The sequence below is a fragment of the Panthera onca genome, chromosome D3 (genome assembly GCF_046562875.1).
Source record: "Panthera onca isolate mPanOnc1 chromosome D3, mPanOnc1 haplotype 2, whole genome shotgun sequence".
Lineage (NCBI taxonomy): Eukaryota > Metazoa > Chordata > Mammalia > Carnivora > Felidae > Panthera > Panthera onca.
In genome coordinates, this window is record NC_138350.1 from 46,867,114 (window position 1) to 46,889,416 (window position 22,303).

At 35.6% G+C, this 22,303-nt stretch overlaps 1 protein-coding gene across 3 annotated transcripts in view; it reads right to left on the reverse strand.

Moving 5' to 3' along the window:
* The window catches only part of ZNF521 (zinc finger protein 521), a 278,740-nt gene that overhangs the window by 125,091 nt on the left and 131,346 nt on the right, over positions 1 to 22,303 (reverse strand). For all 3 annotated transcript variants that reach the window (XM_060613482.3, XM_060613480.3, XM_060613481.3), the window contains one exon: positions 5,214 to 5,298. In XM_060613482.3, the coding sequence (XP_060469465.1) occupies positions 5,214 to 5,298 (85 nt within the window). The remainder of the gene's footprint in view (positions 1 to 5,213; positions 5,299 to 22,303) is intronic.

Consider the following 22,303-nt stretch of genomic DNA (forward strand, 5'->3'; position numbering starts at 1 on the left):
GCTGAGGAGAGATGACCTGGCCCACTTCTCATCTCTCCTGTACAGATGGCTATTAAAGAGAAAGTATCCCTTTTGTATGGTCCATGTAGAAACCCTTTATGGGCTTTTCAAATAAGCCAGCATTGCCCACATGAGGGTAGCTTTCTGTTACCATTAAACTGCCCAGATTTCATCTTTTTTAATCCAGCTCTTGATGAAATAAGCCAGTATTTCATCATATTTAACACCAAATGCCTGTTTCTTAATTCCCTGAGTTTTATAAGCAATCAAATGATGACTTAGAATTCAATAGTCTTCTCGTTTATAATTAATGCAAACTCTGAACAACCTAATGACTTTGAGTTTCTTAGGATAGTGCAGATACACACACACACACACACACACACACACACGCACACACACAAATACATATCTACACATAGATGCATTATGATAGATTCATTTCCATTCACTTAAAAAAAATGGCCAATGAAAGCTAAAAGTTTAAAGGGCAACAACAGGGCCCTTTATCTTCCTATGTAGAGATTCTTATCTTTGGATATTTCCCCTTAAGACATATAAAATCCAAAACCACTATAGACCTCAAAATATTGGTTTTAGTCTATTGTAAAGCAAGAGCACTCAAGCTGAAATGTTTCAGAAGTGATACTGAATGTCACAAAACTATAATGAAGATTAGTCACATAGCACACCATCCACTAAAGAAATGGAAGGAAAAGAATGCCATTTGTGACCTTGGGCATCAAACAAATTGCCGAACATATGAATGTCACTTGCCACAAAACAGACTAAAAACTCACCACAGTGTACAAAACTGATTTATGCATTCGTTTTGCTTTGACATCAGCGATGTATATCACATGTAACATAACACATAGAATATATATCTTCCCACGTGCACTGGAGAGGACTTGAATCTTTTCATGCTTTTAAAAAATTGTGACGATAAAACATTGAGTATTCGAGATTTGAAGAAAAATAGTCAATAGCTTTCCACCAGTGTTTTCCTATTAGCTGTCATTTATATTTCCAAATCCAAGTTTTGCTTTTCTAAGAGATAAATACAGTTGCTTTCCCTAAATGCTCTAAGCATCACCCTTGACCCATCTGGAGCATGTTTACTGGTGACTCTCTGTGGATTTCCCGTTTTTTCACAAAACAGGTGCTCTGCCACCTTAGACACAAATTTCACCCCATTTCTGATCAGATAAAAACTACAAAAAAAAACCACCCCCGCTCATTACATCATCATCTCTAAGTCAATTTTTAAAAAATAATTCTTAGGTAAACGGTTAACACCAATCCCCTTCATCTTCTCCATCTGAGAACTTGGAAAGGGAGGGCTGGAAATGGGCACAGCTCTATCCTGACCACTCGTTCTCCAAAGTCCATGAGTATAGCAATCAATTCCAAGGATAATGGTATTTCTCCCCTTTGATCATTTCTTTGTCAAGCTGACCGGCCTTCGATGGTGAGCGTACTGCTGGTTGTCTACCACCAGCCGCTTGCAATTTGCTCACTATGTTTCATGAGACAGTTGTTTGGGGCTGTTTGGAACACATTTGTCTCTTTGGGGATTTATGCGTTAGTAGCAATGCCAACCTCCATAGTGATCGAAATTTCTTTCTAACTAAAATAGATAATTAGAGGCTGGTAATTATTGGTCAAGAATTATCAGAGTGAAAAAATTAAGCTTCCTCATAAATAGTTCTTGGCAATGTCATCTCTTTATATTATCACATGCCTAACAGCCATTTATTCGGAGCACTTACAAATTTACTCTACTGTTGTTGAGCCTCATAATTTTATACGAGACAATTCCTTTGCTGGGTTAAACACATTTAAATTCCCTGGTTTCGTCTCTATCTGTGCTAATCCGTACCAAATAATAATAATAATAACAGAAATCTCAAAGAGGAAAATAACAACAAATATTTACGACGCTGATAGGGACGGGGGAAAAGGAATTAAAGGACATAATACACAATGGCTTCTTTCTGTATTCTCAGGTCAAAAGCCAACGTAAACTATGTGAAAGGAACAAAGGAAGACAAGAAAAAATTTCTCATCTGTGCAAACTTGAAAAGAGGGAAACCTTTTCCCCAGGAAAGCTGTTAAAATGTTTTGTAGTTCTTTTTTGTGTGTGTGTAAAGAAGAAAAGAAACCCCTAAATAGTCACTGGTCTGATTTCTTACTGAAACTGTGTCAAAATGTGGTGGAGAGTGAGGTTTTCTTTTTTTCCTTAATAGACGTAAGTCAAATCCCTGATGCCTTTTTATTGAGTAATTATTCCTGCAACCTAGACCGTGTGTCCACACCTAGCTGCAAAACGGCACTTAAGCAGAACGTCTCTAGTATGTACCTGGTAGAAACATTGATGGTTTTCCTTTTGCAAATGTCCCTGGCCAATAGCCTGAGACCAGCACACCCAGAAAGAAGCATGGAGTTGTCTGACATTGCAACTGCATTAAACATGTGTGCTACAGAGAAGCAAATGCAAATAACTTGGTTAAAGAAGGAATTTAAAGTTACACCTCACTGGGTCATCTGAAGACCTTGTTCTCCACCAGGTGACATAATCCTTCCTCTGGACTGATTGAAATGTAGAACAAAATCTGCAAAAACACTATATACCCTCTTAACAAAAAGAGTAAGAGGCTTTTCAGAGAGCTTCTAATCCCTCTTCCCTGCTAAATGTCTAGTTGAGATTATTTTTTGATTAGACAAAAAACATACACAGACACACAACCTAAAAATACCTACCCTCAATGGAGGTATTTTAGTCAACAAAATAATGCTGCCTGCCTCATTTGAAAGACTAAGTATCACACTGGGATTTTAAAAAAGGATATCTTAGCCTCTGTGACATCCTCCCATTATGCATTCCCTTTCTGTAGATATTAACAACATGACTGGAGTTTAAGGACTTGGATGCATGGTCAACAGATAAAACAATTAAATGGATACTATTCATTTGTTTAGCCCTCAAGTGCAAGAGAGTTACATATTTTATTATTAAAAATAGCATGAATATTAAATAACTAGGCCCTCTGTGGAAAGGAATAGAATTTGCTTCTCTGATGGAAGGTGAATTGTTAAATGCTCAGATCCCAAGAGGAAGTGAGTGTCATATTAATCCACCATAAGGTAGAGGGAGAAAGCTCTGGGAACACACTAATGATGCAAGGAATGTGAGAGACATACAAAAGGAAAGGTATAAAACAATTTAAAAAGAAGGGCCAGTACAAACCAATGAATGTTCCGGCCAAATGATACTAAAATTGGCAAATCAAAAAAGTCCTCTCACTGCTCAACGTTCAATTCAGACTCAATATACGCAAAAGAGCATTAATATTATGGTGAAAAATATATTCAATCTGTTCATCCGAGTCCTGGGATAAAAAATAAAATCCAGAACCAAAAATAAGTTTATGTACAATACATCTATACAGAAGCGTAACCTATTAACATTTCACTAAATTTTCCATTAGGTGCCAATTCCAAGATACATTTTCACTGAAGCCCACGTAAAACTATGGCATGAGGCAGAATCATGAATGACTGCCACCAATGAACTCTACTCAAGAAATAAAGACATGGAAAATATCAGCATTTATCATGGCAAGAAGAACTCATTCTTTCTAACCCACACACCCTTCCCCCTCCCCCAAAAAAAGCAGTTTTGAAAGTTTATAAAGAATATTTTTCTTGAAATCCAAAATAGAAAAAATTGCAAGGAAACACGTTATTTAAATTCTCTTACATGTTGTCATTACCCGCTAAGCACTCAGTAAAGCTGTCACTGTTATTCTACCACATTTGAGGATATATTTGATGTATAAGAAAATCACTAATAATATTAGCATGTAAATCTGGAAAATATAGAGATACACTGATCGATAATTTTATCTGTTGTGCATTAAGTTCCATTTTGCACAATTATGTACTTAGTCTTTTATAAGCAATAATCCTCCTAAAGACCCATCACTTGAAAACTATAAAGCAAATCCTATTGAAAAACGATTAATCAATTTTCTAACATGCTTTTGAATTTATCTTCATTAATTCTACAAGAACATTAGGATCCACTGTGATCAGTAATGATAGTTGGAGCAATCCTTCCACTCTGCACTCTCAGGATGCTTCTGATCAAGTGTGTAAAATAACTTGTTTACCCCTGAAAACAAGTTCAGAGTCTAGAAGGCTGAATTTTCTTTCCTGTCTTAGAGTTTGGTAATAGGAGAGCATGAGGTTAATTGGACTTTTTAGTATTATATCACAATTATTTATGGTATTATAAAATTCCATCAAATGAGGATGAAATAAAAAAAAAACTCTCGCAGTATAAAAGCACAAATGAGTAACAAAAATAGCATAAAGTAATAACAATTGTCATTTTAGTAGTAGAAAAAGATCTGCTTGATAAAGTTTAATTGGCTGGTAAAACTCTTAGTGTTATTACTAAGTGCTTATCAAATTAAAAAACATAGGAGGTAACCCCAGAGGAATTAAGGGATAATGGGACAATATGAATAACTGAAAAAATTATCCTTTTAGTTCTAGCCTATGTGACAAATGCAAAATCCCTGCAAACACCGGCCGAGAGTGACTTCAGAGATCTTTACCCAAACCGCTTTTAGAAAGATCTATGTACAATTTGGTGGGGAATAAAAAATGATTACTGACTTCTTTACATGATCTTTATGATCATGATTATTTCCAGGCTGTTGAAACCATACATATAAAACTATCTTATGGCAATTTAAATTATTTATGTTTCCCTATCACAAAAACTCACCACTTTAGATTTTGATACAAAGATGCTTAAGCAACACACAGCAGTGCCATTACCATAATAACTTCTGAAATTAAAACCTGTCTAAAACTCTATGGAAAGCTAACATCCAGTTCATTAACCATTCCTGTTAGTTTTCAATAATGCAAAAATGATTAGAAGTTTAATTTGTTAATCACCTGTGTTTTGACTGGCAGGAGATATATAATCCTCTGCAGAAGTCTAAACTAGCCCTTGCAGAAAATAAAATGTGCTAATGTCTTATCAGGCCTAATAATAGTAATAAAAATCAATCATGCCTAGGTAAAACATTGATGGCTGAACAATTAATTCATCTTTAACTCTGTTTAATTATATAGGCATTGATACACAAGTAGGAGAAAAAGCTATCTGTAATAAGGTTTAGAGTGTCACTCACCAATCATGTGATTTGCAACATGAACCTGAATATCCCATTCATTGTAGAAAACCATCTGACACTTGATGCACTGATAGGTCTTCTTCTGAGAAAACAAGTATAAATAGAATTACTTAGACACATGCACTTCTTACTGTTTTCTTTAAAAAAAAAAAAAAAAAAAAAGAGCCCAACCCAACTCACAACATTTTTTTGAGATGCTGGTCTGGCTACTGTGGGTCTGCTTGGGCAAAGTTCCATGAATTCCTCACCAAGACCTTGTGGTCTGATCCCAACACTATACTTTTAGTTGCAAACAGTTGGAAGACATGAAGGCACATAATTACAGCATAATATATTTTTAAAGATTCCTAAACTCAAAAACCGAAGTTAGTATTAAAAAAAAATCTGTAACACATAGTTGGGTTTCAGAAACCGAGGTCTTCATAGATCAGGCACAATTTCATTCTGACCAAAATGACTGTGACATTACTTCTAGATATCCCTTAGTGAAATGGTCAGTAAGACTCATGGAATCTAGCTACAAGATTCAGCAATTATCGTTTTTAGTTGCAATTCAGTCTGATATTTAGATGTTTCAGAAGTTGCTAAATACTAGCATTTAAACACATATTTTCTCCTATAAAGAAATCATGCCATACTGAACATTCTAAGATGGTTTTATCATTTTATACAACAGCTCTGGGAAGTGGAGAGTGCAGGATTTATTAATTCTTGTTATCATAAATAAAGAAACTGAGGCGCAGGGAAGTAGAAAGATTTGCCTGATGTCAGAGTGCCCTACAGCCAAGAAGAGAAATCAGCTGTCTTGATTCTAAATGCTAGACTGTCCGATAAAAGCTGCCTTTATGACTTCACATCCTTGGCACTGTGTCCCCCATATGGCTCAGTACATATTAGATGAACTCAATAAATAAAGTATTGGTTATGTTTTCCAGAACACAGTTACATAAATTCCTTTATGATGAAACTTGATATTTACAATTAAAAACCATCTTGGAAAACAAAATAAACCCTTATGAAATAATCCATTTTGAAATCTCCCCAATGTGAGAAAATAACATTTGTAAAATCACATCAATGGCAGTTTGTTAAGGCATTCTTAGAGAATTATCGTTTCATCCGCAGTCTTACAAACTTGTTTTACTAATGGTAGCAGTACAAAATATCAGTCTGTAAACTGTCATTAATTTTAAAGAACTCAACAAAATCAAGGCTAGGCACAAAAATTTAGCATCATTTCATCAGCAATTAAAATTTCAAATGCCACTAATGTAACACCGTCTTAGCATAGCACTGGCGTGTGCAACCCAGGATAGTAGAATTCCTTGTAAAACACAAAAGGGCAGGCATATTTCCAATAGAAGGTTTCTAAATAATCTAACAGGCTTTGTACATTAAGCATATTGTGAATTGAGTGTGCTGAATTTAAATCTAACACGGAGTTGAAAAACCCTGACAATCACCGAGGAAGATTTACTGTGCTGAGCTGTTTACAAGATGCTTTTGATGGTGACATATAGAGCAACATGTGTGGCGTAAATAACATCTATCCCTTTTTTAACAATATTTCCCTTTAGAACTAGTTAGAAAATATTTCTTACTCCCAGATGACCTACATTATATATTGTTTATTAGCATACTTCTAGCATTATTCCTGATATGTGACCTTGCTGAAAAACAAAGAAACATAAACTTAATGGCTAGTCTTTTCTCTTGTTAGCACAGTAAAACATACAATATGTCGAAAACTGTCTCCAAAAATGATGACTGATGAATATGTTGGTGGAATATACTAGGACTTTTTTTTTCCTGGCCTAATAATAAAGAAGAAAATCACTTGACAAGCCAAAATAAAATACCAGCACTTACTACTACCTTCAAAATGAACTGACATATTTGGATATCTATGTAAGTAACTTTTCTTTTATCATGGAAAGAAAATGCTTTTGTCACTGTTGATAATTCAAATACTAATTCGACTCTTAAGACAGTGTCTAAAATGTTATGTTCTATTCTTATTAACGAAGTCATATTCTTATCTATATATAAGCTCCTGAATTTGGGGCTGATGAAGTAAGAATTTAATGCCATCAAAAACAATGTACCATGATCTTAAAATGCTGTAGCTTGAACTCTGCCTCACCATACAGCCCACATTTCGCAATACAAAGCAATGATATGAAAATTGAGATGTATTAAGGTTTTCTTTTTTAAAGCCATGATATAAAATTCATTTTTACTCTCTATTTCTTTTAAAAAAGCAATTTTAAATGACTTTTAAAGCATCTTTATTATAATTATAGGCTCTTAGCAAAATGTGTGAGTGACCTCTGCCCACCCATACACCATCTTTAAGTAAAGCGATTATAATAACCTCTGCACAGTGTTGGTTGCCTTGGGGAGTTCATTCCCTTGGAGGCAAATCTACTCCAGCTCTGTACAGCTGAGTTTATAAAGGACTTCTTCCTAATTCTAGACCCAAATCTGCTTTCTGCTACTTTTGTGCATTTGTCCTAACTCTATGCTCTGGAGCTATAAAAAACAGGCTGGATCCCTCGTCTAATAAGCCAACTACATTAACCCTTTTTCAGACTGAGAATAGAGGGATGGCATATGAAACATTTTCAACAATTTTCATCACCCTGGTTACCCTCTTCCAGGTCAACCTTTTAAGTAATAGAACCTCAAATTAAGCACAATACTCCAGGGGTCTCCTCACCCTTAAGGAGTACAGGAGGACTGTCACCCCCCCCCCCCTTAGGACAATTACTTCCATTTATATAGAAGACAACAACAAAAAAAAAGTCAAGTGAGATCATTTCTTCTAAAAGCAGATAACTGTAGAAACAGAACTTCCATTGTTTGGGCCCCAGATTGGCCTTTATCAACGCTTAAGTTGTCAATTTACTTGAAATGCTAATTTAGTACAATTTTTAAAAGAGACTTTTTTTCATTAGCCTTTTTTAATGTGCTACTTGGGAGTGGGGTTGTCATTTCCTGATTGTTCTCTTTTGTTTTCTGATACTGATAGATGTAATTATCAAGGATACAACTTTTTCCCAGCACCTCATTATTTTTGATTGATTTTGAGAACAATTTAAATGTGCCTTTTTGACATTCTTGTTTTCAGTTATACTCTGGTTAAGGTACTCAGAGACTTTCAGAAAAGAGCATCTCATAAATTAAAAAAAAATGATTAGGATCTTTAATAATGTATACTTTAAAAAAAACATTATTCTGATTAACCACCCCCCCCCCCCATTCAAATTAGGACTTAGGCTTCACATTGAGCCTCACCAAATAAAAAATTATATATACTTTGCAGGTATAAATTGCTTTGATTTTTTTTTAAACAAAACACAAACTATAAAAAAAATCATTGAGTTCATAGTAACCTTCAAAAACAGAAACAGAAAAAACATCTCAGTTGCCACCATTGGAGGTTTGGAGGTGACTATGACATAAATCTCTTATTCTAAAAATTAGTAATTAAAGGCACAGAAGCACTAAGCTTTTTAGGAAGAAATGTAGTTCATGCCTATTTGATGAGGAACAGTTCTTTATGAAAGACTCACAGTAGAAGGGATGACAGAATTAGCAATTCACCATTTTGCAATGCCAAAAGAAGTAGCCCAGAATAATCATTCATGGCTGCTAAAACTATTAAGAGAAAGGTTATTCTGGAGATACTCAAGTTTTATCCTTTAATAACTACAAAGAGAAAGATGTACCTTTACAGTGGATTTATCTGTTGGTAATCACTGCACCAAACTACTTACTTTAATATGACTACTAATAAAATAGCCTGGCATTATGTGTCTCTCGATGTGATGCAATGTGGAGTATAATACATCATAATAAAGTACTCTCATCTAAAATGTATACCTGAATCTAATCAAGCCTTTAGATAAATAGTCCAGTTTTCAGGAAAAGCAAGGACAGAGGAATAAGCAGTACTGTGAGAGAAGAGAGGGGAAAAAAAGTACACAAATCCAAGATATTCTTCAACACAAATCAAAAATATTATTGGCCTGCTATTTTCAAAAAGCCAATGTCATACAAGGGAAGAAAGAGGTGGAGAGATTGTTCTCAGATGAAAGAGACTAAAAAGACAACTAATAAATGTTGTGTGCACGTGTGTGTGTGTGTGTAAATGTAATGTGTGGATTCTAATTTGGGGAGAAAACAGCTATAAAAAGGTTTTTGAAGAAACTGGGGAAATCTGAGTATCAGCTGGTTATAAAATGATACCGGGGAACTACTACTGCTAACTTTCTTAGATGTGACAATGATATCATGGTTATGTGGATAAACAAATCTTTTTCTGTGGATATTTAGGGATGAAATGGCATGATGTTCACAATTTACCTCCAAATACTCAGAAAAAAATATATAGTCACATACAGATAAAGCACATGTGGCTAAATGTTAACAATTATTAAATCTAGGTACATACTTAAATGTTTTCATAATAAAAAATGGAAATAAATGGTTAGAATAATTCATAATACATCATTTTTTTAAAACACTAAACCTAGTCTTGATTAAGCCCATCTCCTTGGTTCATTTTATACCACCACACTTGGTGTGCACCAAAAATTATTTGTGCTTAGTTGTTATAAGTAGCTTTGCAACTATTTTTTGTAGTTTTTTGGTAAGGGTTTTTTCTGTTTACCTGTTTTTTTATAAATCTAATGTATGAATTCTAAAAGGTCAAACACCATAACTTACATTCATTTCTATAATAAAGAAACAATAGTTTCCTATAATTGTCTGTAAATTCTATAAAGAACTCATATGCATAAAATTCACTTGCAACAAAACTGTAAGAGTTGACAAAGGAAAGATTATTATCCTCATTTACAGATTAAGTGACTCAGCCTAATTCATTCAGATTGTGAATACTATAACTAAGGCCAGTATTATACTCTGCCTCCCACCTACTGAGTTTTAACACAGTTTATACTCTGATCATTTGCACGTAAATTCACAGTTGCATTGTAGGTAGATCTAGGAAGAAGGTTTTCCTTACAATTGTGTAGTGCTTTGGTCTTTGACAATGCCAGGGATGGTCTGAGAGTGAGGACCCTGTCCCTGGCCACCTTCAGCACAGGCTTTCAGTACTAGGTCCTTGGCCAAAATCCATAGGGAAGAGCTCGCTTCCCAAAATCCCTTACTCGACTTCAAGATTTTCTCTTTCCTCCCAGTGTCCTGAGATTTAATTGCCATGTTCTCAACCATATATTTTTGTTTATTAGTCCTGCTCAATGACAAAAGAATAATTTCTGTCTGAGAGCTCATGTATGTCTCCAATCCTGAAAGTTTTCAGCTATCATTTCTTCAGTTTCTACACGTCTCTCACACACCGTCCATTCACTTCTACTGGAACTCCTATTAGACATAGATTGGATGGAGCCTCTGGATTTCTCCTCTGTGTATCTTAACGATTTTTCATGCATATTTTAAAAGTCAGTTCGTCCTCTGTTTTGTTCTAGGTGACTCTCTGTACCCTTACAAACCACAAATTCTCTCTTCACTGGTCTCCAGTCTACAGTGTATCCTATCTACCAAAACTTTTATTTCAATGACTATTTTTCATGTCTAACCTTTCCAATTTTATTTATTTTTTCTAACATTTCTAATTTCAAACACAAGTACTCTTGCTTTGTTTATACTTGAATTTGCTTCATAACTTCTCACAATTTTTAGTGGAAATCATACCTTCATTTATCTTTCTGAGCTTCTAAGCATATTTATTTCAAAGTCTTTGTCAGACTGTTCCATATAATTAACTTCTTCTGGAGTGGAATTTTGGTATCATAACAGCTGGGTTTTGGGGGGCAGTATTTTTGGGTTTTGTTGTGTTTTGCCTCTTTACTAGCATTAGATTCATTCACATATTTTGTAATCTTGGTTTGAAGCCCATTTGTAGTGGAAGCTTTTTTTCTATGTGCTCATTCTTCCCTTTCTAGCAGTTTTCCCTTTGCTTCTATCAGGCCATCTGAGACTCCTAGATCAGATTAGGTCTCATGAGGGCATTTCCTATGTGTCTGAAGTGCTACAGGGAGACAGAAGATATTGTTAGTTGAATCACAGAGCCAGCATATGGCTAATTCAGTTTTAAGCATAAAACTGTATCTTTCTTCCTATCACTTTAACTCTCCAGCTGAAAAGCCCTAATACCAGGTATTGATCAACAACAGATTTTTTTCCAGTCGCCTATTGTAAGCAATGAAGTTTCCCCCCTGTCCTGTGCTACGTAGCAGGTTTAGTTTTGTCCCACAGAGATTACATCCAGCTACCACTTGTTCTGAAGTAGAATCCAGTGGAATCCTGGCTTCGGTCCTAACCACTTTTGAAATTTGCTTTCTGGATCTCAAGGATGGAGAATTGTTTTGAACCTGACTATGTCTATTTGGTTATCTGTACTTTATCCATCATCATTATATGTTTGGAGCATCAAAGCATGTTACGGAGCCATTTCCCAAGGGTGTCTCACGGCCCACAACCCCTTGTATTTCACTGGATCCAAACTTAGGCTGAGGCCCTCAAGGAAGGACCAGTCTCTGACATAGTCGGGACCCCTGAAATCAGGATGCTGTTTACAGCTTCCATGATGCTATAAAACATCCACTGCAAACATACCCAGCAATCTTAGTAGGAAAGCAACACTAGAATCTTGTTTTTGCAATTAGTTGCTATTTAGTGGCTTCATAATTCAGCTGTGTGACAAATCATTTAATGACCCTGAGTCTTTGTACCCTTCCCTGTAAATTAAAACTAATAAAACTTACATCTTAAGAGTTGATGTGAGAGGCAAGTGAGAACTATATAAAAGTGCTTAGTACCGTGCCTACCATGTAGCATGCCTGCATTAAACTGGAACTACCTTTATTACTCTTTCCTTGACAGGTTATTACGGAGACGGAATGGAGTCCTACATAAACTGTCTGATCCAACACAGTTGCTTGTCAAAGATTAATTATCACTCTTTTATGTGGACTTTGAAACCATATTAAAATTTCTTTAAACTAGAACCCACTGATTTCAAGTTTATGACAATTAACAAAGGTTAAATGGATGTTTATTAGAGGTTTAAAAATTCGTAGCAGAAAGAATATCACAAGTTTGGGGACAAGGTTGGGAGTGGGAAGGAAGAAGATAGAGCATGTAAAAAGGTTCAACCTAGCGAGGGGAAAAAAAAAGCTGTTTTCAAGGACGATAGCAATATACATTACCATTCTGAGAACGAATGTATTAATTCTAAGTGAGACTTATACTTAAGAGCAGTAGCACCTTTACTTGGCAGTATTTTGTTGGCAAGCAAGTGAATATTATGTGTGAGTGAAAATTGTAAACCTGCAGCCTTCCACAAATACTCGATAGTTCAGACATTTTACTAATTTAGTTTGGATATTTTCCAAGTCATTCTGCATTTGTGTGAAAGTAAGTCAGAACAGAGAGGGAAAAATGGGTGAAATGTAATGACAGCTAGTAACGATGAAAAGTTTGCCCAGGGGATTCACTGAAGAACACCAGTGTGGATTTTCTGTTGTGTGTTCCCATGGTAGTTAACAGAAGGACACTGTTGTCTTACAGATGTGGTTAATGTCCTGAGGTTGAAGACCACATAGCACTTTGTGCTAAGAGCTCAGTAACCAAGAAGAACTATTAAACATGATTCCTCAACTCAAGGAGTTACAATACAAATGGGCAAAGAACACACACCAATATTAAACTGTCGTACGTATTCTGCCTGCCTAACACAGCAAAGCAGTTCAAGACCAAGAGACAGCCAGTGTACGACAAAGAGAAGACCCTTAAACACATCAGATAAAGACAGATTAACATGGTCTACAAGAGTCAGGAAAAGTTTCCTGGGAGAGAAGAGACTTTATCCGAGGTCGAAAATGGGAACACTTTTCCCTAAGCTCAAAACTGAGTTCCAAAGTGCCTGTTACGTGCCAGGCAAGTGTTCACAGTCTGGTGGGATATTTGGTGGAATGAGGAAGGCAATTCAGAACAGAAGCAGGACTAAATAAGATTGCTCTCACCAACTGGGCAGGAAAAATGAGGAGAGAGACAGAAATCTAGTAAGAAAAAGTTTGCAAAAATATTTTTGTTTCAAATGACTAAGTTGCACTTTTTTCTTTTAATTTTAGACAAACTCTGCATAGGCCCCTATGGAATCTGAAAACAATATTGAGTTAGACATATTTAGTTTTTAGAAATAAATTCAAAATTCCACAAAGATATACATTTAAGCTCCCACTAAGTTTGAAATCAAGGGGTAAAAAAGCCCAACCATTTTTTTCCCGCTTTTCTTGGGTTCTTTTTGAATATTAGATAAAATAGCAGTTAAAATATCTTATTTTCAAAGGTATCATGAATAGAAAAAAAATTGAAAATAATTGAGATTTAAAAAAAAAATTCTGGCTAGCTCTCACTAAAAAGCAAAACCCAGTGTCAAAAATGGGAGTAAGTATCATGAATTTGAGCCTAAGTTTCTCATGGAGAGAAATGCTTTCTTAGGCTTATTTATCTCCACTCCTCTGATTTCTCCTGACTCAGAATTTGGAAGGCTCTTCCAAGGGCCTAGCTTATTTCCTCACTACACAGGCCACCGAGACCCTCCGGGTAAGAGGTCTTCACCTAGATGATCTCACTTAATGGTACGTGTTCAAGTGCTGTTTGTTCTGTGCCATAACAAATCTACCTGGGTCACTCTCTTGTAGAGCTGTCCATAAAGTAGGCAGTCAATACATTGCATTTATTGACTATCCAATGGATGATCTACTGAGACATCCCTCATCCAGCACCTTCATTCTTAAAGTGTTACCCAGGACTTGACTACTGCTGCCGGAAAACTTCTCCACTACTCTACTGCGCACAGGAAATCCGTGAATCAGAAGAGGCTGCATACACAGACTAAATTAATGCTGTGTTAAAGGTTAAAAAAAAAAAATCACCAGCAGCATGTGCTAATTCTTTTTGAGTTAGGACAGGAATTTGCTTCTAGTTATCCCCAGTTATAATATTTTGTTAGCTCCTGGTTTGGAAGGATTTATAATTCATAGGTTCCGGTTAACTTCCAACATCGACTGTTTGTGAACATTCCTATCAGTCAGAAAGCGAAGAAACTGAGAGTGGGGGAATAAGAGTTTAAATAATCCGGTTTTATAAACATAAATGAGAGGAGGAAAGGCAGAAGTCAAAATTTTTCCTTACACCAAATTATGGTCTATTTTTCCCATCAATTATTTCAGCCATACATTGATTTCACCTTAGAAATCTGAAACCTCCCTCCCGTCTCACTGTTGTCAGAATGAGAAGCTATGGCTGAATGACACTGGGGACACCAAGTTGGAGAGACGAAGGAGTAGGAACGTGAAATAGTAGTGTGTTGTAACACCATTAAGTCTCATGGCATGCCCACAGCGATCCAATGCTGGAGGTTGATAACACGATTTACAGATCCTACCAGAAACCTGGAGAAAATTGTGTGGGGGGGAAAAATATTTTAGAATCCATTAAGGAACATTTTCTTAAGTGTACAACTTCTGCCCTAAAGGCAAGTTGAGAATCTAGACAGGTTTGTTAACACTTAGGGAGTACTGGTACCATTTACCAGATACTCGCCAAAAATATCAAAAGGATAACATAGAGAAGAGCTTTATCTAATACTAAATCATAAAAGTTTCTTTTTGATTCCCTTAGAATTCGTTATATGCTGTATCCGAATTATTTCAAAGAAACCGATTTATCTCCTGAAGGACTATAAGCTCTTTAAGGGTAGGTGGAGGGCTCTGTCTTACCTGTCGTGTATTCGCCGCAATACATGAACCAGCGTTATTTCCACGACAAATTAATGTGTGAATGAGTTCTACTGGTTCGCTGTAACATACAAATCATTGCTTCTTCCCACTTCTCTTCAGAGGATGGATCCTATGGAGTCCTGGTTACTCTCCTCCGTTTATATTTACCTCAGCTAACCTTCCAGCTACTCTTCTGTCAAAGGGATACCTCGTGTTCTTATCTACAGAATGTCTCTCTCTTGTTTGGGTCATTTCAGTTACCCCGTACGTGGCCAAGTTACCTTGTCCTTTATTACTCTTATTTCCATTGAGGCACCTTACCTCATGTCCACCTTTTCTCGGAAGTTCTTTTATTTTTTCTTTCTGCTTCTCCCTTTCTCCCTATTTTCATTTTGCGTTCTGCCTTCCCTCGTCCATCCCTTCCACTTGAACAGCTTTCCCACTGAGGCATGTCAGACCATCTTTCTCTTCTTCAAATTGCTTCTAAAACCCACCTGCTCCCTAAAACTTGTTAGTAATTACGCCCACGCACCCTGTAGGTGTTTACTTTATTATTCTTGTTGTTTGTGCTCCCGGAACTAATGTTTTTAGGATGGAGGTGTGTTTCCTTGACCTTACCTATTCTAAATCCTGCTGTCCAGTTACAATGTATATAAACGTAAAAATGCCAGGTTCTTTTAACCCCTTGTTTTAAATGTTTTAATGTTTATTTATTTTTGAGAGAGACAGAGAGAGAGAGAGAGAGAGGGAGAGAGAGAAAACATGAGTGGGGGATGGGCAGAGAGAGGGAGACACAGAATCTGAAGCAGGCTCCAGGCTCCAAGCTGACAGCACAGAGCCCGATGCGGGGCTCGAACCCATGAACCACAAGATCATGACCTGAACCAAAGTTGGATGTTCAACCTACTGGGCTACCCAGGCGCCCCTTACCCCCTTGTTTTAATTGAGTTTATTAGGATTTATAGAATTATTCCTCATTCATCATTCAAAAAAGCATCATTTAAAATAAAAGAATACAATGCCCCCACATTCTTTATATTTTCAAAGGTACCAGTACAAGCTTATACAGAGTATCATGCAGTTCTAGGATTCAAAGGGATGTGTGAGGTCATCTGTCTCAATTTCCTCATCATAGACCACGGAAGTGAGGTCCAGAGAGACGAAGTATCCTTGCCTGGAATGCACAGAAAATGACCAACACAGCAAGCCTCAAACTCCAGACTAGTGATAAACACAGCCACGTCTATATGGTGGGGTAGCACATTTACAAAAAGGAATTGCCAACTACTGCCAAGTCGGCTCTCCAATGTGCACCAAACCCATGGCTCCTCTTGGCACTGGACCACAGGATCGCCTTTACAGCCCCACCTGTCCACTGCTAGTTCTTGCTACTAACTGTTGCTTTCTTTGTGGGTCCTCCCTTCTCAGCCTATTCTTTCAGCATGGAATTTACTATGTTATATTCAAAACATCTATTCACATTACATTGCAAGGCTTCCTGTCACTTAAGGAACAATGTCTTATTTCTCCTTTAGCTCCAGTACCCAGTGCACTGCCTGACAGGGGTTATTTGTGAAGGAGTGTATGAACTATACAGAAGTGAATTGATTGGGGCTTTTTAGAAGTATGCCCAAGAGTAAGCGTTTTCGAGAAATTTATTGGAGGCAACCAGATTGTTGCCACCAAACATACCTGCATTCTGCATCAGACAACCACATAAGACCTTCTAGTCCCCCTTCAGATTATCCCAGAAAGATTAAACTATAGGCTTCAAAAAGCTCTGCATAATCCTTATTGATACTATATTTTACAAAGCCACAGATTTTCCATATAAAAAATGCCCAAGAATATAACTTGAGAAAATATGGGGCCCTTTCTCAACAGGACTTTTGCTCCTTGAGAACACTGCCCCCCAGTAAAGAGTCTGAGGGGGGAAGTGCTAGCAAAAGGATTATAATATCAGATTCGACATTTTTTATCGACTCTGTGCAAGGCAAGCACTGCAATTTTTTTAGATGTTCCTTAACAGTCCAGGTGATAAATCAGTCATTATTTTAAAAGACATTTTAGAATTTTATTATTGAATATCCTTACTAGACCTTAGAGAATATTCTTATTTCTAATCCTGCTAACTACTCACCATCTTAATATGTATACAATTCACCGTTGGAGGGTACATTTGCTTTTTGAAAGTGTAATTCTTTGCCAAAAGAAACACGAAGTGATACTTACCTGTTTGTCAACTGTGTGTGCGGTGCCTACGCACAATGCCTGCCACAGGTCTGAAACTCAATTCCTGTCGAATGAATGAATGCAACAGACTCAAATTGACCCAAATAGTGTAGTGTGTCTGTTATGGAATGCTTGGTTTGAAATTATTTAAATTTGGTATAACAAAATGGTATCAATCCAGACCCAGTTATGGGGCTGAAAGGATCTGTCTTCCACCAAAATGATGTCAATTTTCCAGTCCTAGTAGGTATAGACATTAAGCTTAGAGGGCTTCCTGCCAGTTTTTCAGCTACTTCATTTAGTCTCTTAGTCCCGTCACCCACGTCCCTTCCATCTATCCTTCTCCCCGCTTTCTGTTCCACCCCTTACTTTTTTTTTTTTTTTTTAAGAATGATCTTGGTTAAATAGGTGGTCCCTATTCATAATTAAATTCTATATTTCTGGACATCTAGTTATCAAGAAATTTTATTACAACTCGCTGAAGCCAAACTTATAAATATAAAATACCAAAGATAATCCTTAGACGTATCTTAAAATGAAAACGTTAACATCAGACTTTGTCAAGTTGTGTTTATCAGTGACACTTAGGTTTCTAAATCATGGTGAATCTGTGCCTTGAAATCTCTCTCAATCACTTATTTATTAGTAATTTTCAAGTATAGCATTCTATTCTAAAAATAAGAGATTATGCATATAAATTACAAATCCTGTCCAAAAAAAAAGCCCCCACAAAATTTTCACCACTTTTCCTTCTGAAGAATGCAAACATGTTTGATCCCTAGAGAACACTGCCAGTGGATTTTAGACAAACAAATAACAGCTTTTTAAAATTAACTGCTTCTCAAACTATCCACTTGCTTCTGGAGCTTAGTGGGAAAATACCTTATTTTGGGATTCACAGTATGCCTTTCATGTATAATTTTTGTTTTTCTTATACATTATTTCCCCAATACTTTTTTCGTTCCCCTGTTCTCCATGATGTTTCAAATCAATAGTACTATTGAACATTTTCCGTTTCTTATCTATAATTACTTTTTCTGCCTATACACTCACCTATTTTACATGTTTTTTCCACCTTTTACATTTATCGTCACGTGACACGATCTCTGACCTCAAAGCAAATAAAGTAATATTTTTACCTTTGTGGTCTGTGCACTCTGTTTGTTCTTTGGATTTCCTTGCTTCTAGGTTTGTTTTAATATCTTATTATACTTTTCTATTTCACCAACTTTGTGGAAGTGTGATGACTGATTTTGATACATTCTGACCGAATAATCCATATAGCCCTAGCATTAGATGGAACTATTTTAGATTACATTTACAAATCAATTGAAGACATTTCATGTATAAATTATACGAATGTGTGCAGATATCCGTAGGGATATGTGTAGACTTATGCACAGATATTACATAAACGATGTACAGTATACAACATCTGCTAAGAACTTTCGTATATACGTATACCATTTGCTCTTCACAATAACCCTATGCGGTAGGCAAAGTATGGATTATGCCCATGTTAGCAATGAAGGAATTGAAGCTTAGGAAGGACTAGTTAAGACGACACAGATGGTTCTGTCAACTGTTATTTGTACTCCTTTTTTTGGTAAGCACAATATTTTCCTGTACTATGCTACATGGCATATGTTCAAATTCCCTACACCTATAGCAGCAGGCTCTGAAGGACAAACAATTTTCAGACTCAGTTGAAGACTGGCTTCTGTAATACAATGTTTAATTCAACAAAATAAATCATTTGCCTTGATATGGGGATTTTTGTTTACAGGATTTCACCTGCCATTCAATCTCTTTATGATATGAATTGCACAGAATATTACATACTTATGAGGAGTCTAATGTTCCATTTATGTGTGGTTCGAAGAAACTGCATCACCATACAGTTCTTCAGAGAAATGCTCCCTTCTTTGTTTCTTTTCTCTGTTTGTTTTAATCACCAGGTTTCAATTATTTACAAGTGTTTACTAAGGACCTCTCACGTGTAAGAGACTCTCCTGAGAAACATGGAGGACATCAAGCCAAGCCCTGCCTCCACCCACCTCCAGCTCTCTGTGCTCCTGCCATGCTGGCCACTTGTTATTCCTTAGCCAGCCAGGCACGCTGCTTGCTGCCACAGGACTTTTGCTTCGCGAGTTCTCCCAATTTGTTTGCTCCCCACACAGATACCAGCAAAGCTAACTCCTGCCTGGTTATTTGCTACCTCTCCCAAAGTACTTTAGCAGTTCATTAGTACTCCTATTATGGCACGTATTCCATTCTAATTTATATTATATTTATTGTTCCATATTAATCTTTCCTTAGTAAACTATACACCCTCAGGGGGCTATACTGGGGAGAAAGACGAGTATTCAAAAACCCACACTTGCAAAACGCTCATCCTCTTTACAAACCCGATAGCCTAATGCCTTGTACATAGCAGGAAATTAATAAATCTGTTATCCTAAGGTGAAGTACCAAATGAGGAATAAAAAGTTAATGCCATAGGCTAATGTTCTCCAAAGTGTGAGATATGTACTACCTTAATTGTAAAGAACAAATACAGTTCTTTCTGATTATGCAAAGGAAAAAGGTCTCACTGAGATGCTAATATGTCTTTAATACCTCTACAACACTTGATAAATTTTCTGGTAACAACCAAAGAACAGGTTTCAGGCTTTCAGTTTTTTGCAGATACGAATGTATAGCTAGAATTTTTAAAACATTATTTTGCACTAATTGTATTAGTTTTTATGTTATCTTTTATTTATAATAAGTGATACTGATTGTATACTTATGGTTCTGAATATTTGCTTTTTATGTTAAATATTAAATGTTATGAAGAGAATTTATAACATAAGTAGTACATAAAGAGTAACTATTAAACAAACACCTGGTGTGTCCAACTTAGCTTCCTGTGTGTTCTTTCTAGACAATCTATTACTGTCTGAATTTGCATTTCCCATATTACAAATCAGGATAAATATTTTCACATGTTTACTGAGCCCTTGTGTTTCCTCTTTGTGAAATGTCATTTCACGTTAATTTCCCAGATTCTCACTTGTGGGTTTGTGTTTTCTTATTGATTTATGGCCGTTTTCCCCATATTTAGGAAACTAATCATTTTCCCAGCTATATGTGTTATAAATGTTTTAACATCTTATAGCTTCCATTTTTGCTCACTTTATAGAACTTTTGGTATACAAGTTATTGTGTTTAAGGTAGAGGAACATATCAATTATTTTATTTGTGATTTATGCTGTCTGGGTATTATGTGAGAAATCATTCCCAACCTAGGGTCATGAAAATATTCTTTACATTTTTTCCTAAAAGATTTATAGTTTTATCTTTCACACATTTTTACACATGTGAGTATTCTATTTTATTTTTAATTTTCCATATGGATAATGAATTGAATACTCCATCCATTCCTTTACCACTATTTCTTGGAGAATCTCTGTTTTGTTCTGTGGACTAATCCCACATTATTCTAATTGCTGCATATTTATTATTAATGCCTGCGTAGTAGGACAATCGTCCCCTGCTTCTTCTTTTCCTTCAAGAGAATCTTTGCTATTCTTCACCTTTCATTATTCCATATACATTTTTGAACCTCCTTGTCAAGTTCCAAAAAAGTAAAAGCATAAAAAATATATTTTAAACTTGTTGGAAGTTTTCACTGGAGTAGCTATGAATTTATGGATCAAAGTAAGGATATTTGACAACTTCACAGTATTGAATCTTCTTTTCCATGAACAAGTTAAACGTAATCATTATTTAGGTCTTGAAAAATATCTTCCAATAATGTTGTGCCATTTTTGTCCATAAATGCCTTGAACAGCTTAGATTTTATTTCTAAGTATCCTACTTTCTTGTGTTTATTATATATATAGGATTCTTTTACAACTTACATTTTTTCACTTTTGGCTGGTGAATAAAAATCTAATTGACTTCTAGGAGTTGATTTGGTACCCAGAAAATTCGCTAAAGTTTTATTCATTATAATAATTTATCTTTAGATACTTTGGCTATTGTTTTATATACAAACATAAAGTCTCCAAATGACAGTTTGATTTTTTTCTTTTCAGTTTTAGTGCTCCCTACTTTTTATACTTAACTGCATTTTTATTTTATCATACATCGCTGGTTAGGTCAACCAACAGAGCTTATTAGTGATTTTATTATAAACCACTAACTGCATTCAAACTTCTCTAATTATGCTTGCTAAAAACAATATTTTAAATAGTCTTTATTAGGGCAAGGAAATCTGTGCCTATTCCACGTGTTTTTATTTAAGCATGAAAATTTGTTGAATTTAGATTCTTTAGCAACTCGAGATAAACATAGAATTTGTCTCTTTTACACTGCTAACGTGGCAAATTCAATCAATTACTTTCTTGAGATTGAACCCACCTTGCATTATTGTTATAAGACCATTTTAATCACAGTATAAAATCTTTTACCACAGTGGATTTAGTTTGTTAATATTTTCTTCAAAATTCTTATATGTAAAATCATGAGTAAAATAGTCTAAATTTTGCTTTTACTATCTTTGTCTTGTTTTAATTGGAGATTAAACGAATTAGAGTGTCCTTTCTTTTTGTATTTTCTGGCACAGCTTTGGAGTTATGTGTATGTTCTGGTATTTTCTTTGTGGGAAGGCTTTCAACACTTTATTAAACTCTTTAATGTTTAGGGAATCATTCTACTTTCTTTTTTATCTTGAGCCAGCTTTGGTAACATACTATGCTAAAACTGTTTCCATATAATCAAACTTATCCAGTTATTTGTATAAGACTATTCAAAATATTCACTTATTTTTTTATCTTGTGCATTTTTGTGTTTTAAATAAAAGTTAAAATTGCATATATATATATATATATATATATATATATAATCTTAAGTGTATTGCTTGATGAAATTTTACATACGTATATAACAGTGTAACCACCACATAGATCAAGATATGGAACATTTCTAGCAACCAAAAAAAATCCCTTTTGCCCCTTCCCAGTTCATACCATTCCAGAGGTAACTATTCTGACT